Consider the following 16,860-nt stretch of genomic DNA (forward strand, 5'->3'; position numbering starts at 1 on the left):
AGGGCCAGAGGCAGTTGGTTTGGACTAAAGGAGGGTTTTGTCAAGACTCTGTCGGATCCCTGCCCATGCTTATCTTGATCCAAGGAACTCAGTAGTGATTTAGGCTGATGCATGCAATTGGGGTATAGGTGCAGTTCTGCTCCAGGAGGGATGGGCTAGTTATATTTGCATCCCATACTCTCACCCCAACGGAAGGTAAGTATTCCCAGACTGAGATAGAATTTTTGCTATTGTACACTTCAAAGTCTATTTAGTGGGAAGACATTTTATATTAGAAACTAATCGTTTGCCTATTTCTGGGCCTCTATGAGTGTGAGGCTGTAGCAGTGGGTTGTTCAGTTACAGCAGTATAACTTAAATTTGGTACATATCAAAGGAAGATGTAATTTACTTGCCAGTGCTCTTTTGAGAAATTCTGCTGGGTTGGTACCCCTGTATGCAGAAATGGCAGAGTACTTTGTCTACATTCTACAAAATCCATGCCAAGCTCATGGTGAATACATGTGCTACATGACATTTCTTATGCATTGGAGCCCAAGTGGTCATCCCAGCAGTGTTGCAACAGTCCTGGATGTGTCTCATGAAGGACATTTGGGAGTTAAGAAGATGAAGGAACTTCTGCATGGCTATGCTTGCTGGCCAGGGCTGTACTCAGACATTGAGCAGTGTATGAAGGCATGCTCAGCCTGCACAATGCATAGAATTGCTGCTCCTCTGGCCCCTTTGAAATTGGTAGTCATAGACAGACCATGGCAGAGAATTGCAGTGGTTATTACTGGCCCCTTAACTGCATTTCATGATGGCTACACATTGGTTTTGGACTGTTGTAGACGATTATTGACGATTATTGACGTTACCCATTTGCATTCATAATTTCACAAGGCACCTCAAACACTTGCCTAAACACTTTATTTGCAATGTTTGGGGCCTACCAGATAGCCTGGATTCAGATGCTGGGACACCTTTTGTATCAAGAGAGTTTGAAGGCTTTCTGACAAGTATTGGTATAGTACATTATAAATCTGCTGTGTACCATCTCTAAGGAAATGGGATAGTGGGGAGACTGCGTGGGACTCTGAAGAAGCATTTACTGGAGGAATGTTGAGATACACCCTTCTCCTATTGCATTGAGTCATGGTTTATATGATATTCGGTGTACCTCATGGAAGTACTGGAGAAACCCCTTTCTACTGGCTCTTCAACCAACCTGTGAGGACCAAGTTGTCTGTGCTGATGGAAAAAGGTTCATTCCACCCCTTCCCCTTTGAAAGTTGGATCTCCTACCTTAAAAGGTTAGAAATGCTGGTAACTTGATGTAAATAAGAAAACTGCTTAGGCAAAGCTTGTAGCTTACTAAAATTAAACTTTAATCATTAGAAAGTGTGTTTTATTTTGTTTGTACCCATATCTGTCTCTTTTTATCTTATTTAATATCACTTATATTTCTGTTCTTTAATAATAAACTTACTCTTGTTTTATTATAAAACCAACTCAGTGCTATGTATTAAAGTGAAGTGTGAGTTTTCTGTTAACTTAGGCTGGTGTGTACGCTGTCTCTTTTGAGGCAGTGAACTTAATAATTTCTGTGAATGTCACAGTGACAGGCACTGGACACTGTAGAGAGATGTCTCTGGGGGAACTCAGGAATTGGGTGTATGCTACCTGCAAGGCAAGGTTTAACCTGGAGAGTCTTGAGGAGTTTATTGGTGGAGCTGACACACAGTCTAACTGCCAGCAAAGCTCACTCTAGCTGAGGCAGTGAGGTAACACAGTGACTAATGGCTCTGAATGTCCTGAGCAGAACATCACAATAACACACATAAGGGAACAATGGAGGGAGCTATTAATTGGGGAATTATGGGAGAATGTCCCTGCCTGACTCCAGCCAGGCTGGCAAGGTTTCTCTTCCCAGGGCTGTGATGCTAAGAGGATGCCAAAACCTTAAAGATGCTGACTGAACAGAGAAGACAAAGGGGTTGCGTGGGTTGTCAGCAGCTGCCCTGGGGCAACCTCTGATAAAGAGACGCACAGAGTGAATGCTGCAGCAGGGCAATCTGCATCTTTCAGCCCGAGATTGAGGTAACTGGGCTGAATGGAATTTACCAAAGATTGCAATGAAAGGCAAAGTACTATTGTTTTTACCCTTTGCTCTACATGCTATATATCTTTGGGTGAATTAATAAAGCTTTGTTTTGAAGAAGCTGTTTTTTTAAGTCCCTTTAAGCAGCCACAGTCACAGCCACAGCTCCTGGAGGAAAGGGCTTACAGGTGCCAAACACAGTTGGGCCTATCATATTTATAGCTGGCAAATGAGGGCTACCACCCGGAGATCCATTTCCAGAGTGGTTGAATAAAATGGGTCCACCCTTGAGAGAGATGGAGGAAGCCAGGAATGTCATCTTAGAGGTGTACCTGAGATGAGCAAAAAGGGGTCTAAAGTGAGTCTTTCCCTGTAACCACAACACAGTGAAATACCCATCTCCAGCAGCCGATGTTACACAAAATAGATATGAAAGACGAATAGATTTGTTTATTAAATTGAGTGATTAGCATGTGGATTCAATAATGGTGAATGACCTCTAGTGACAGAAAAGTTCCATAGTGAATGTAAGTTTCCAGATCTTCTTGGAATACGAAAGAGAGCTGATATACTTTGATAGTCTAGATTTGTTTGGCTCCTGTCCCTTATTAGCAGGACTTTGCCCTCCCTAACCTTGCACTGATATTCTGATGAACTACATGGTCAAATCAGTGTTGTTTATGTAACTTTGGAGTATATTTGATTTTCTTCTTTTCATTTTCCTATTTCCTTCATATTGTGAATCTCAATATTTATTTTATTTAGGAACTTATTCATCTTTTTCTTTAACTCCTGCGATGATGATGATTTCATCAACTGAGTCTACTGCTTTATTGTCATATGTCCAAATTAATTTCAACTAAATTTTTGGTTTTGGGTCTCAATTTAGCAACTGTTTTGATTGTATCCTCCTATTGTTAATGTTTTCATCAATTTTGCCATTGCATGACTTTAACCACTATCTGCTAGCCTAAAACCAATCCAGAATAATAGGGAATAAAGGGTTGTACCATCTGATGGTTATTTTTGTGTCTGCACATTGTCTAGGCCCTTAATCACATGGTTAAATCTATGCCTATTCAGGACAGCACTTAAGTAAGTGCTTAAAGTTAACTGTGTGTTTACATGCTGTCCTGAAGGGAAATACTTTCCTGAATCACAGCCGTACTGGACAGGTGTCCAATCACATAATAGTTACCATGGTTGGTATTAAGTGGAAATCTCAGCAGAGTGGGAGCAAGAACTGAATGAGTAGGAGCTTCTTACCCCTAGAATTATCTTCTTCAGTTTAGAGGTGAAGCATATGAGGCCGGTCAGGGTTGGAAAGTTTTTGTTTTTTTTTGTCTTTACAGTACCTTTCTGTGGGTGGCCAAAGGCCATGAGTCTCCTGGACCTTTAAAAAACTAAATTCGTTTTAAAAATGAACAAAGCCACCTCAAAACTAAAACAGAATTTTGCCCTTGCACAAATTCATCTGATTGCTGCTTTTTTAGAACTGTAAAAGATTCAGTCTGGTCACTGCAATCTCACCTCTCTTTGCCACTGCAAATAATTCCACTTTCTTTATTTTCGCAGTGGTTTAAATAGTTGAGGTGTTTTATCATCTGGTTGATTAGTCCATATCCTCTCTCAATGCTCAAAAATGAAACTTTCCAAGGTACTCCTTGGAAACTTTACGAAGTACTCCTGATCAGTGACCTATACAGCAGTGATGATGACTCCATGAATTTCTATATTCATCTAAATATAGAATTCTCCACCCCATTTACCTTTTCTGCTCTTGTACTTTATTTTCAACCTTGTTCACCATCACATATCTGTAGTAATCTTGAATAACTTGCTTTTGATGTTCAACAACAATAAAAAAGGGGAAATTTTCAAAGCTAGAAAAGGCAGTAAGGTACCCAGTTGCCATTGAAAGTCAATGGGAATAGGGGGCTTTACTTCTTTTTATGTCTTTGACAATCTCCCAAAAATGTTTTGCTCTGATCTTTGAAACGTGAGAATTTCTTACTGGTGGAATTTTTTTAAATGACTGAATCTAGGAATTGGAACACTGGATACTAGCCCTAAAGTGGAACTTCGTGACCTATAGATTTTTCAAAATGGTGGGCCAAATTCAGGTTCCATTCACTGAGGCATAGACCTATTAATTCTAAGTAGAGTTATTTGGTCCCAAATTCTGACCTAAGTGTAGCCTCACTAGAGGCCACCATACAAATTATTATTTCCTTGTGCAGAAATAATCAATGGAAGATGTGAAATGACCAAGTCAGTGACCACATGCAATAAAATGGGGTAGCCATGACCTGTGCCCCACCAAAGATCACTCCTTTGGTTTTGGAGAACCTAAACTGGAACACAACTTTATGCAGTGATATTGCTGACTATTTTTATGTATACAGCATTAATACTGAATAATATGTCAAACCATGCAGGAAATCTGTGTCTGGGTGAAACTGGAGGCATTTTGACTTTTAGTCTAGTGGATGCTGAGTGAATTATCATGCTGATGTGTTTGGCCTTTGATGGGAGGAAGAGAGAGTGCTCACTCTGTCTATAAATTTCCTCCTAGCCAGATTAACAAATTCCACTGGGAACAATGTTGTAGATAACCACTTGCCTAATTTAAGTACAAGGTTCAGTCCTGTAATACTTTCAGGCAAATCTCCAATGGAGGTCAATGCCTGGGGCACCTGTGGACTGAGTCAATAATGAATAAAGAGAGAGGCTGGTAAGCTAAAAAACACATTTACTAGTTTCCTTCAGATTTGCAGGAGAGCAAGATTTGTATATTTTCAATATTCTGCCACATACAATAATGGAAGCAGCAGACAGGCATGGAAGAGGGATGTTGACATGTGTACTTGACTCTGTTTTCTTGGTGGTGGGGAATGCAGTAGAAAAGCTGCAACTCTTTCTTTGGAGGACTGATGGAATTGTTTTGGGAACAGACAGAAAAAATAATATTGTTCGGATAGATTAAATTTTGGGCATTTCAGCTTTGACAAATACTCTGTAATTTTATGATGCCTGCCACCAGGGTAGGAAAGAAAGCACAGCAGCTAGGAGGAAAAAGCAAAACAAAACAAAAACAATGGAGGCTTCAAATGAAAAGTTTGGGGAGGGAAATTAAAATAAAAGGCTGGCTCTACCAAACCAGCTCTGCAGGTTGTGAGGCTGCCAAATAGAAAAGGCTACATTATATTAGAAGGAAATGAATCAAAAGGCACAGGAAAAGGAGATTTATGGAATTGCTGAAAGCTGGCACTGTACTGCCAGACCAGAAGTAACACATTACCGAAGGATGCTACCTTTGTTTATCCAAGAAGTGGTGAAAGCCACTGTTCTAAAGTATTCAAATTTCTGATAATCCATGCAAGACACCTTAAGTATGGAGATTTCCAGTAGATTTTGGGACATCCATAATAGAAAACCCAACATTATATCTCTCATCCTAGTGGTTGCATTCTGCACAGCAAGAAGTTGTCACTTGTAGGGAAGGATAGAAAAAAAGTCATTCTGTACATAACCTCTGCCAACTAATAAACTGGAAACGGAGTTGTAGTAGACATGCTGAAGACTTTCCCTTAACCATCAAGAATAGTACAAACAACTTTTTGAATCTCTAAACAGTTCATAATTAAGATTGCAAGATTGATTTCCATTGTATCCTGTTCCTCTCCCACAAAAGCATACGAAAATGATCTGCTCATGTAACATTATTATTTTTTTTTATTGTTTTTGGTTCTTGCTCTTTGTACAGTACAGGGGTCACTCTGCATGTCACATTCTCCTGGATGGAAATCAACTGTGGCAGGAAGGGAGAAGGAAAGACAAACAAAATTGTTTCTGTGTACAGCAAGACTCAGTTAGGAAAATTGAATGTTAAATTGTTTTGTTTTTTCTCTTCTTGCTGCCAGGAATCTCTAATTAGAACTTTTTTTTTCATCTTCTCTCTCCATGTAACCCACTTTAGCTTGCAGAGGTGAGCTTTAAGCTCAGAACTTGCAGGATTTCCATGGCACATTATCACACTTACGTTGAATTGTGCTATGTTTTAACTTACTGCTGGAGTTGAAACATATTTTCCACTCCCAGATATCTGCCTTCAATAATCCTAATAGATAACTATATGCTAGTATGGTCGTAAATATCTCTATGGCAAGATTTCACCACCACAGTTTATTCAGCAGAGTGGTAGTACAAAAATACAAATCACTCAGAATCACTACAAACTTTGGGTGGGGTCCTCTAGGTTTCTTTTTCTCCCTCAGAGTAACCTCCAATTTTCCCCACTGACAACATCAACCCTCTTCCTTTTATTCTTGGTTTTAAGACAGAAACTCATCATGCTGGATATTATATAATTCCAAATCATGGCTGCTTCCCAGCTATTCTTTTAGTAAGTCTGGATAATTAGGGTTCAGTAATTATGACTCTGAGTCTGGGCTAGGACTCAGGATTTCATTGAAATATTTTTTTTTGCAAAAACCTGATAAATCAGTAGCAGTTTATGGCCATTTGCTAGCAAGAAAGAAGTATCATGAATCAAAAATCTCACTGCCACCCTTAAAAGTGATACTTCTGAGAGTGAAGTCACAGCATTCAGACAGTGGGTTGCCATTTGGGAGGGCAAAGTCAGGTAAACAAAATATTTTATTTAAAAAAATTGTCTTAGATGAATGTACCTGTAGATTAATAGGTTCTTCTGAACATATCTGGAGGTACCCAATGTCTCTTGAACCAGGTATATTGATAAACCATGATCATCAGTAAAACAGGAAATATGTTGAGTTTCAGCTAGATCTGACTTCATGGTCCTATTTCTTGTTTTTCTAAAGAGTATAATATAAAGAGACTGATTTACAAAATTAGCTACATGCAACTGACAGTGTAAAAATGTGCATGCAGCTCTGTACCAAATTTGTTTGTGCAAGTAACACAATTAGGTTAACTACATGAGAGCATGGCACATTAGATGCTTGCTACCTTTTGTACATAATTAGGCAATTTACATTGCAAAGGACACGTACATTTGCAAGTACATTTTGAAAATATAACGGATAATGGTGAATTTTAGGCTGCAGGGTTGTGTCTATGCTGCAATCACGAGATGTAATTACAATTTGTGTAGACATACTCATTTTAACTCTCATCTAGCTAGCTCAGGTACCAGAACCACAACAGTCTGGGCTTCAGCATAAGCTAATCACCCAAGGAGTTATCCAGGATTCCTGGCATGCTTGTACAGCCCATGCTGCTGTGGTGTGTGACTGCTTCCTTACCTGAGCTAGCTAGATTAAACTAGGTCAGGAATGTCTATGCAAGTGGAATCACACACTGAGATACCTCTGTAGACATATCCTGTGTCACATTAACTATGTTGTAGTTTTTAATTGTTCTCAGTTCCTGTGTTTTTCTAACAATGGCATATGGTCAAAATTACATAAGGTCAAGTCCTGAAGTTCCTTACTTTGTTTGCTTTTACTCAATCTGTGCTCAGGCAAAAGTCTCATTACAGTCAATACGGGGAAACATGGTCTAGACGAAATTACTATAAGGTGGGAGCACAACTGGTTGAAAAAACATGCTCAGAGTAGTTACCAATGGTTTGCTATCAAACTTGGAGGATACATGTAGTGAGGTCCCACAGGGCTCTGTTCTGGATCTGGTACTGTTTAGAATTTTTATTAATGACCTGGATGATGAAGTGGAGAGTACACTTATCAAATTTGCAGCTGACACTGAGCTGGGAGGGGTTGCAAGTACTTTGCAGGACAGGATTAGAATTCAAAAAGACCTTGATAAATTGGAGAACTGGTCTGAAATCAACAAGATGAAATGTAATAAAGACAAGTGCAAAGTATGACACTTAGGGAAAATCAAACACACAATTACAAAATGGGAAATAACTGGCTAGAGAGTAGAACTACAGAAAAGGATATGGGAGGTTATATCAGATCACAGATTAAATGTAAAGAAACAATGTGTTATGAAAAAGGCACATGTGCTGGAGTGCGTTAACAGGAGTTTGGGGACATGAGAGGTAAGTCACAGGAGGTAATTGTTTTACTCTACTTGGCACTGGTGGCACTGGCCTCAGCTGGAGTACTGTGTCCAGTTAAGAAAGACATGGAGATGAGCGTGTCCAGATGAGAGCGCAAAAAAAGAAAAGAAAAAAAGATACAATGTTTAGAAAAACTGTGAGGAAAGATTAAAAAGCTAGGCATGTTTAGGCTTCAGAAGAGAAAGACAAAGGGAGACCTGATAACATTTTTCAAATATTTGGCTGTTACATATAAAGAGGATGGTGGATCAATTGCTCTGCATGTCCACTGAAATTAGGACAAGAAGTAATGGGCTTAATCTGGAGAAAGGGATATTTAGGTTAGATATTAGGAAAAACTTTCTAATTATAAGGATAGTTAAGTACTGGAATAGGTTACTGAGGGAGGCTGTGGAATTCCCATCATTGGAGTTTTTCAAGAATAGGTTAGATAAACACATGTCAGGGATGGTCTAGGTATATGTGGAGGGATGAGTTCTTGAGGTCCTTTCAGGCCTTACATTTCTATGATTGTATGTAAAGCATTCATAAAATATCAATGAATTAACACTTTTGGATTTAGATGTCTGTTTGCAAACTTGGTGTTTGAACAATTATGCAATAGTTTTAAAAATTATTTAATAAATGATAGAAGCACATGAGTAATTACTTTTAAAACTGCATTAATTTAATCTAGGTGAGTACTGGTGAACCTTCATTTACAGTACTGCTGAATATGTTAACAGGCAATTAATACCTGAAACCCAGAATAGGTCTTCTTTTCTTGTATGTGGCTGTGTTTAAAACAGAGAGACCAGGTAGTGTGCTCCTACAGAGGCTCTCAGGGACATTTACAAAATTCTGCAGTAGAGATGAATTGCCAGAGAGGTTTGTTACCACTACTAAACACAGTATCCAGCTCTGCAGACATTAAGAAATGGTCTCTTTTTGAATTGGAACAGAAGGTTTTTGTATTTAGTTTTGTATTTACAATAGAGTATCCCATAATTCTTTACCTCAATCTTTTGGGCTGTATTCTTCAAGTATTAGTTTGTCTGAATGCAAATGTTTTTAAAAAGTTACAAATGTTACGAAGACTGTTCCTGCTTCACATCAGAAAGTTATGCCAATGAGGGAAGACAGAAGTCTGTCCACTGGGATGGAGCAGTGGGGGTGTAGGCCTTTATATTCTTGCCTGAACATTGTACATTATTATTCAAATAAGCAACTATTTGTTGGGGTTTCTTCATATTTATTTATGCTACACTGAAATAGCATTTCTCGTCTCTCACCCCATCCTACTCCTTAGAACAGAGCTTCTCAACTGGGGGGCGGGCACCCTTGGGGTGGCACTGGACTTTCAAGGGGGATTCACTGAGCCCTCTGATGGCTCTGTGGTTGTGGTAGAAATGTATGTGGGGCAAACGCCAGGTTGCATCGGCACTCAATCAGGTTTGGCTTAGTTGTCCCTCTGCTGGCTATGCCAAATTTGAATGAGTGGTGTTGTGACCTGCCACACCAGATTGCAGTGCCACTCAGGTTTGGTCCTGCTGCCCTAGGCAGAATATGTTGCCCTAGGAAGCTGCCAAGTTTGCCTATAGCTAGATTGGGCCCTGTGAAGAGGCAAAAACTTCTGAGTAGAGTATATATATATCACTGCCTTCTATGGGATGGAACTGGAATTGATCAACTGTAGGGCACAGACCACCTATTAATAATAGCAAATAGAGATTTTCCTTTAGCTCAAGTGGCAGAAGGCTTTTGGAGCAGGAGGAAATGAGTTCTCCCTCAGCTGCAGCTGTGAAGTTTCAAGTGGCCATGCTGTGTTACACAATGACAAATGCGAAATCTTGAGGGCCATGGATTTGCTACAGTATCCTCCAGTACACCAGATAATGGCACTTACAGACATGAAAGAAAGATCATCCAACAGGACAAAGTACTGTCACCAAACTGGCACTCTACCATCAATTCACTGTGCTAAGGAACATTTGGAAAGCAAAAGGAAAACTAAGAAACTATTTTTATTTCCAATTACAAATATAGTAGTCATGCTTTATTTGAAACAAACAGAAGTAGCAACCGCAGAATTGTTCATCACATATGTATATTGTCTTGGTCATGTTATTTTTCAAATAACACCCATTCATCTTCACCCCCTTATTGTAAGTTTTTGGTTTGAATTATTGGAAAGACATGATCTTTCAGGGTAGTGATCCGTAATTAGGTGCTTGTAAGATTTCCCACTGAAAGCTCGATTTTACAAGGACTTCTAATTTATCAGTTTAAAATTTTATTGGCTTACGTTTTGGTGTAATGTGTACAAGTTAACAGTATATAGTAAATTACTTAATAAATTTAGGGCAAAATTATTTTCTGATGCATTTTCTGAGTCTAAAATGTACTTTTATTAGTTAAGTATTGTATATTTTCTATAATAGGACACAGAGGCAATAACCAAGACTGTTGTATGCAAAATAAGGAATATACTTACTTACCCCTTGACTCAGATGCAGAATGAGTGGAGATATGCTCCTGCTGTGAAATCCTGCCCTATTGAAATCAGTAAGATTTTGACTTCAAAGGGGGTGAGATTTCACCGCTGATATTTAAATACTTGAAAAATGTTACAGAGACTCATTTTTTCAGATGGTGCAAATCCAAGATAATGGCCAGAATGGGGTTTGCCATCACTTCAAAAGTTTGGCTATGGTTGCAGTTATTTGTTCCCAGCATTCACTAATTTGGAAAAGGTTGTCCCCATCATTAAGGTGAGTTAGGTTCTGTTTCACAGCAAATGTGCAGGAGAGGTTGATAATGCCACTTCAGGGCTACGGACAAATTGGTTGCTCTGTTAAGAGTCTTAAAACAGATATTCTATTGAGATGCTTAAGTCACTCAATAATACCTTTGGAGATGACTTTGGAAAGTTTTATGATTTCAAGTGCCAACAGACTGTGGAATGTAAAGGACTGATTGTAATGTTATATGCATAGGCATGCACTGGCACATCCCATGTACAAAGCCACTACTGTTATTACTCATAGCTGTGCATTAGTAGAGATTTCAAGATATGTAGCAATGCTACCCATATGTATGATATTCAAATCAAGTCTAGCACACGGGACTCTAGGATTTTCTGGGTGTTTTTACAAAAGCATCGAATAAAATTCAGTAGAATTCTCAGGATCTTTCTGGTGGTAAAGGCCATGGATGGATTAAAAAATTGATTTAAAAAATTGGATTTTTATTTGAATACAGTTTTTTAAAATTAAAACTTATTTAAAATTAAATTTGAAATTGATAACCTACGTTAAGGCCTAAACTTATTATAGTCAATTCAAATAATTTAAATTGATACAAAAGACAGTATTAAGCAGTACATGTTTACTGCCAAATTTTAAAGAAAGTCAGACCACTGAACTGGTGAAAGTCACTGGCTAAGCACCTGGAACCAGAGTTTGTTAAAGTGCTTAAACCTGTTTGTGACAGCAATAGCCTCTTCTGCAGGTGCAGAGAGAATATTTTCTTCATTTCAGTTAATGTAAAGCTGCATGCCAAGATTTGTGTGAAGATGTCCCTTTTTTTCCCATGTGGAAGTAGGGGTGTCATCTTCCTGGCTCTGTCTCCCCCCCATCATCCTACAACCATCCCATAATCCTGAGATCTCCTTGAGGTATCCAGAGGGAGACAGGAAGTAGAAGGAGACTGGTGGACTAAGACCATCTTACTAAACCATGGCAATCAGTAGGAAATCCACTGTAAAAACCAGGAAAGCATTAGGCTGTGGAGCTGCCCAGTGCAGTGGAAACTTCTTTAAGGAGGGTGGGGGTGAGGGATCGTGAGGAGGCAGGGCACAGGGGATCAGGAGAGACCACAGAGATTCTAGCAAATCTCTTGAAATCCAGGGAAGATTTCAGGGGATCTGTGGGTGTTGGGAGCTGTTCATTTCCCCTGCTCATTACTGAATTAAGTTACATCAGTGTTATTCCTACTCTGCACCAGTGCAGTACGTCAGCATTAGGAGTTGCACTGGTGTAATTACACTGATGTAGTTATATTAGTGTCATTTTTTTTAATGTAGAAAAGCCCATACTCTCCCCAGTAATTATGCTATTGCATGCAGAACTCTTTGCAATATGACAACTCCTCTCTGCCTTTTAAACAATTTTCTTAATTATATTGATAGCAGTTCCATCAATCAGTTATTATCTCAAGTGAATTAAATAAATTATAGGCCCTGTCTTGCCAAAGAGCAGAAACTGCTGGCGCTCTGTAACCCACCCAGGTTGTGCAGCCATGGTGACTACTTTCGTGTCCTCATGGGGGGACACCTTCCCCTCCCAGAGGCTGTGTTTGACTCTACTGAGTTCAATTGCCAGTCTGACAGTTGGGTGCTTGTGGATGAGGTCAGGGAAGGTGCTGATCATGTATAGCACCTCCATGGCCTCTTAGCATGGGGCAGATTCCTCCCCTGGTGTAGATGGGGTGACATAGCCCAAATACATCTCTGACAGCTTCGAAACACAAGTCAGAGAAGGTGACAGGAAGGGACTGGGAACCCATTAGAATCACCACAGCCCTATGTAAATTAATTGGGGAGAGGACATGAAGGGAGGGAGCCAACACACCCAGTTACAGAATTGCTCAGTCTGAGTCTGAGTGTGAGTTTCCCAGTATTTGGTAGTTTTCTTAAAGCCACAACTGCCAGATCCATGTGACTATTTGAGAATCCCAGCTTTCAGTTATAAAAGGAATGTTTCTAGCCCTTATAGTTCTCTGTCCCTATGCAGCTCCACAGCTCACACTTGAGGCCTAGTTTATCTTCTCCCCACTTACACCATACCAATTGTTCCCAGCACAGTTTGAGCTGGTGAGCAGGTAATTCATGTAGCTTTCAGGGAGCTACATTCCCCGTGCAGCTATGTACAGCTGCCCCAATAATAACTTGCATGCATATATCACCTTTCACCTGAAAGGGGCCCCAAACACTTTACCAAGGTTAACATGGGATGTACAAAAGGATCAGACTGTAACCTTACAATCTGCCCTGATGGTGTGTAGCTGCATCACCCCAGGAGCAGATTGGAGAATGAGCTGTGAGTCTTGTCACAATTCTTACCATACTTCACCTGGGTTCTGGGAGGCATGCGTTTGAGTCTGAGCACCTGGATGTCTACATTCTTTGACAAATTGGGGATGGATCCACGGCTCCTCTCACTTGCCTCTCCAGCCCCCTCCCATCCATTTGCTCCTAGTAAAAAATATTGGGTAAGTAGTCTGTGCATGGCCAAATGCCCCCACCTCTCACATGGCCAAGTCAAAATCTGAACAAGGCCAAACAAGGGATCAAGATTGAGGGTGGAGCTTACGTCCGTGTGGGTAATTAGACTAGATAGTTACAGCCCTTAATGAGACTCCTTGTTGAGTATGGCCCATAGTGATCATGTCACTCACCGCTGACATACAACCACCTATGAAGTGAACGTAGCAGTGGTTTAACACTGCACAGAAACACTACACAACAGTTTAAGGCATGAAGTGAATAAGAATAGCATATCCAAATGAAAATGAGTCAAGAATTTAACTAAGAAGATTATAATTACCCAAACTGGCATATGGCCAGCACACCAGGTTAAATGTCCCAGCTCTTGCAAAAAGATCTCTAACACCCTCTGAGATCTTGCCACAAGGCCTTCAATGACTATGGATGGTTAATACATAAATTTTACATGTTACAATGTAACATTTGTTATAAATTCATTTCCATTTGTTGGCACTGGTACTTTGATGCTGCATCTGAAGAGACTTTGAATCGGATTGTTAAAAGTTTGGGATACTTTGGGCACTATAGTTAAAACAGGTAAAATAACAGGTCTTCTTGATGTGTTCCTTAAGTCACTCCTGAGTGAAGATGGTTAGTTTAATGTAACACTGCACAGATTATGTTCAGAAAGACGATTATGTTCAGAAAGGGCCAAATCTTAAAGCCACAACATAAGCAGTCTCAGTGACTTACTGATGTAAGTAAATGTTGCAGGACCAGGTGCTAGGATTCTATGGAATTTTGCATTGATATGAGCAAGCAATATCAATTGGGATTACACACACACACAGAGGCGTAAAAAGGGATGACTGAGTGTTGTACAGATACTCAAGAAATCAATATAGTTAGCTCAAATTTCTAAAATGTGTAATCAAAAGAATACAAAATCCATATAACGAAAATGAGCAACTGGAAAAGCTGCAGGTGATATATTCTTAATCTTAGTACAACTATAATACTCATTGTGTTCAGCAAGATGAGATCACTAAGATATGAAGGCAATGCAAATAGTTCAGGTTCAGACCAGATTGGTTTTGAGAGTTTATAATTCAAAAGGAAATGTTAATACAGTACTTATTTAACTTTTAGCTATGTTGTTAATTCTAATACTTGGTTTTGCCTGTAGAAATAAAATGAACGGATTCCTTTTCAAGCATAGTGTTAATCATCAAGAAAGATGGACTGGAATGGATTGTAGACTTTTGACATTTGGAGCAGGCTCACTGTCCTGTACCCTTGTGCATATTTTTAATCTCCTAATTGTAAAGTGTAAGATGCCAGAGCTCTGGAAACAGGTACCAGTTATCACTTTTCATAAATACATTGTAAGAAATCATCTGTGTAATGAAACAGAATGTTATTTCTTTGTGGACAGTTTACTGCTATTGGAAAAATCTGATTTCATCTCATCACTTAATATAGTTATATTAGTAGATGGAAGACAACTGTAATACAATAGATGACGGTCACTATGTTGAGGTTCTTGTCTATTGACTTAAGAGTCTTGTGAATGGAGTTTTATTTGTAAACCAATTATATTTTGGCATTTCAGATTTAGACAATGATCTGTAATAGGCTTTAAATCAAAAGTGGCTAAAATCTATTTTGGGTTACAATGCTAGATGCTTTGGCTGACACCTTTAGGTCTTTATGTGGACTTCTACTGGTGCCTTTCTTTAAGATAACAGAGAACTTGGGTTTGGTACATACTGTAAAATGCAGTGTGGAAGGTTCTGAATTGCCTGTAGTTCAGCAACTTATATCTGCAGCTCCCCTTGATTATGGTGACACTTTTTGTATACTGGTTTTTCAATCACAATTGTCAGGAATTGTAGACTTCGGCATCAATCTATGCTCTGGCATATTAATCAGTGCTATAGCTTATTGCACCACCCACAAGAACACCTTTGTAAATTAAATGACATAATTCTAGGGGTTGTATCTATTGCTTTGAAATACAGGCAGCACATAATAAAGTTATTGTACCTAGGAATTTTCATTGCAAGGGAAAGAAAAGTGTTTCATATTAACAAATGAGTGCCCATGAAATGCATTTTACTTGTTACTCTCTCTTCTGTCTATATATAATAGTGCTCGATAAATATTAGAGCTAAATTCATTAATCTGCCTATCCAGGGTACAATGATGAAGAAATTAAATACAACCCTTTCGTTGTTGTTGCTGCTGCATGCACTCTGCAGGGAGCTTATCAGAGGCACTCACAGCCCTGATCTCTGCTCACCACCAGCCTGCGTGTTACCATTTACCGCCCCGCAGAATAATGCTTTCAGGAGCAACGGAGAGCGCCCCGGTTTAATGATAAACCCTTCTCCCAACGCGCGCACACTAACCTGGGCTCACAGCCGGGGCCGCGCCAGCTGATGCTGCTACTTTTCGCTTTCGCAGAAAAGTGTCTCGCTCGGTGCCCGGCCGGGGCGGAGATCTCTTACCTATAATGATGGCACAGGCGCTGACGAGCCTGATCTCCTTCTTCAGAGTCACTCGCTCGGAGCTGCCGCTCCTGAGCGGCCGGGGCGGCGCTGCGGGCGGCTGGGCTGCGATGCTCTTCCTGGCAGTCGGGTGCTGATTCTCCCCAGCCATCTCTCCCCCGGGGACTCCCTTCCCTCTGCCCCGCTCAGCCGCAGAGCCGCTGGAGAGCGCTCCAATGGCAGGCGCATGCGCTGCTGCCCGAGCGGCACTAAGGTGGACCTGGGCCGTGGCTGCAGGGTGCGCTGCTCTGGCTAGCGGGGCCATTGGGGGGCTGCGGTGCCCCCCGCGCGGCGCTGTCGGGGGAGCCTCCCGGGAGAGAATCTGCCCCTTTCGCTTCTGCCCACGCTCCGAACCGCAACGCGCTCCGGGGGCTGCCCCAGGGGGGCGGGTATGCACATGCCCCTACCCGCCCTTTGCTCGGAGCTTCAGCCTAGTTCTGCCTGGGAGTGCTCGGGGAGCCGCCTGAAGAGGGGAGTGGGGGAGTTTGAGAAGCCGAGCAGGGGTGCAGGGTGTGCGACAGCCAATGGCAGGGCTGTAAAAATTACGAAATGGCTTTAAAATTCGGATCTTGGATTTAAACTAGTGGAACAGAAAACACCCAGGTTGTCAAAACCACCCCCAACTGTCTGTGTGCGCCGGCAGCTTCCCGGCCGCAGGACTGTGATTAATTATGTAGCTGGACAAGCTGGGGGGTGCTGGATCTGCAAGGAACCTCCTCCCTTTGGGATTTGTCATGTTCCTGATGCTGGTGATACCCTGGTGTGTTCCCAGGACGGTTTCATAGCGCAGGGCCTTTTTATTCAATCAACAAATTGCCGGAGACGTAATAAATCTCTCACTTGTGAGTGTCTGTCAAATCAGATTTTGATTCAAATTTTTCTTTAAACCATTTTTGTTTGTTGGCTGGTTGTTTTA

General features: G+C 40.6%; 1 protein-coding gene across 1 annotated transcript in view; it reads right to left on the reverse strand.

Annotated features, from left to right (window-relative positions):
- Positions 1–16,197, reverse strand: part of SLC7A10 (solute carrier family 7 member 10) — an 82,977-nt gene extending 66,780 nt beyond the window's left edge. The window contains 2 exon segments of the mRNA XM_032773350.2: positions 15,906–16,082; positions 16,085–16,197. Coding sequence (XP_032629241.1) covers positions 15,906–16,082; positions 16,085–16,133 — 226 coding nt within the window. The 5' untranslated portion in view covers positions 16,134–16,197.
- Positions 16,198–16,860: the final 663 nt, after the last annotated feature.

The sequence above is a fragment of the Chelonoidis abingdonii genome, chromosome 19 (genome assembly GCF_003597395.2).
Source record: "Chelonoidis abingdonii isolate Lonesome George chromosome 19, CheloAbing_2.0, whole genome shotgun sequence".
NCBI lineage: Eukaryota > Metazoa > Chordata > Testudines > Testudinidae > Chelonoidis > Chelonoidis abingdonii.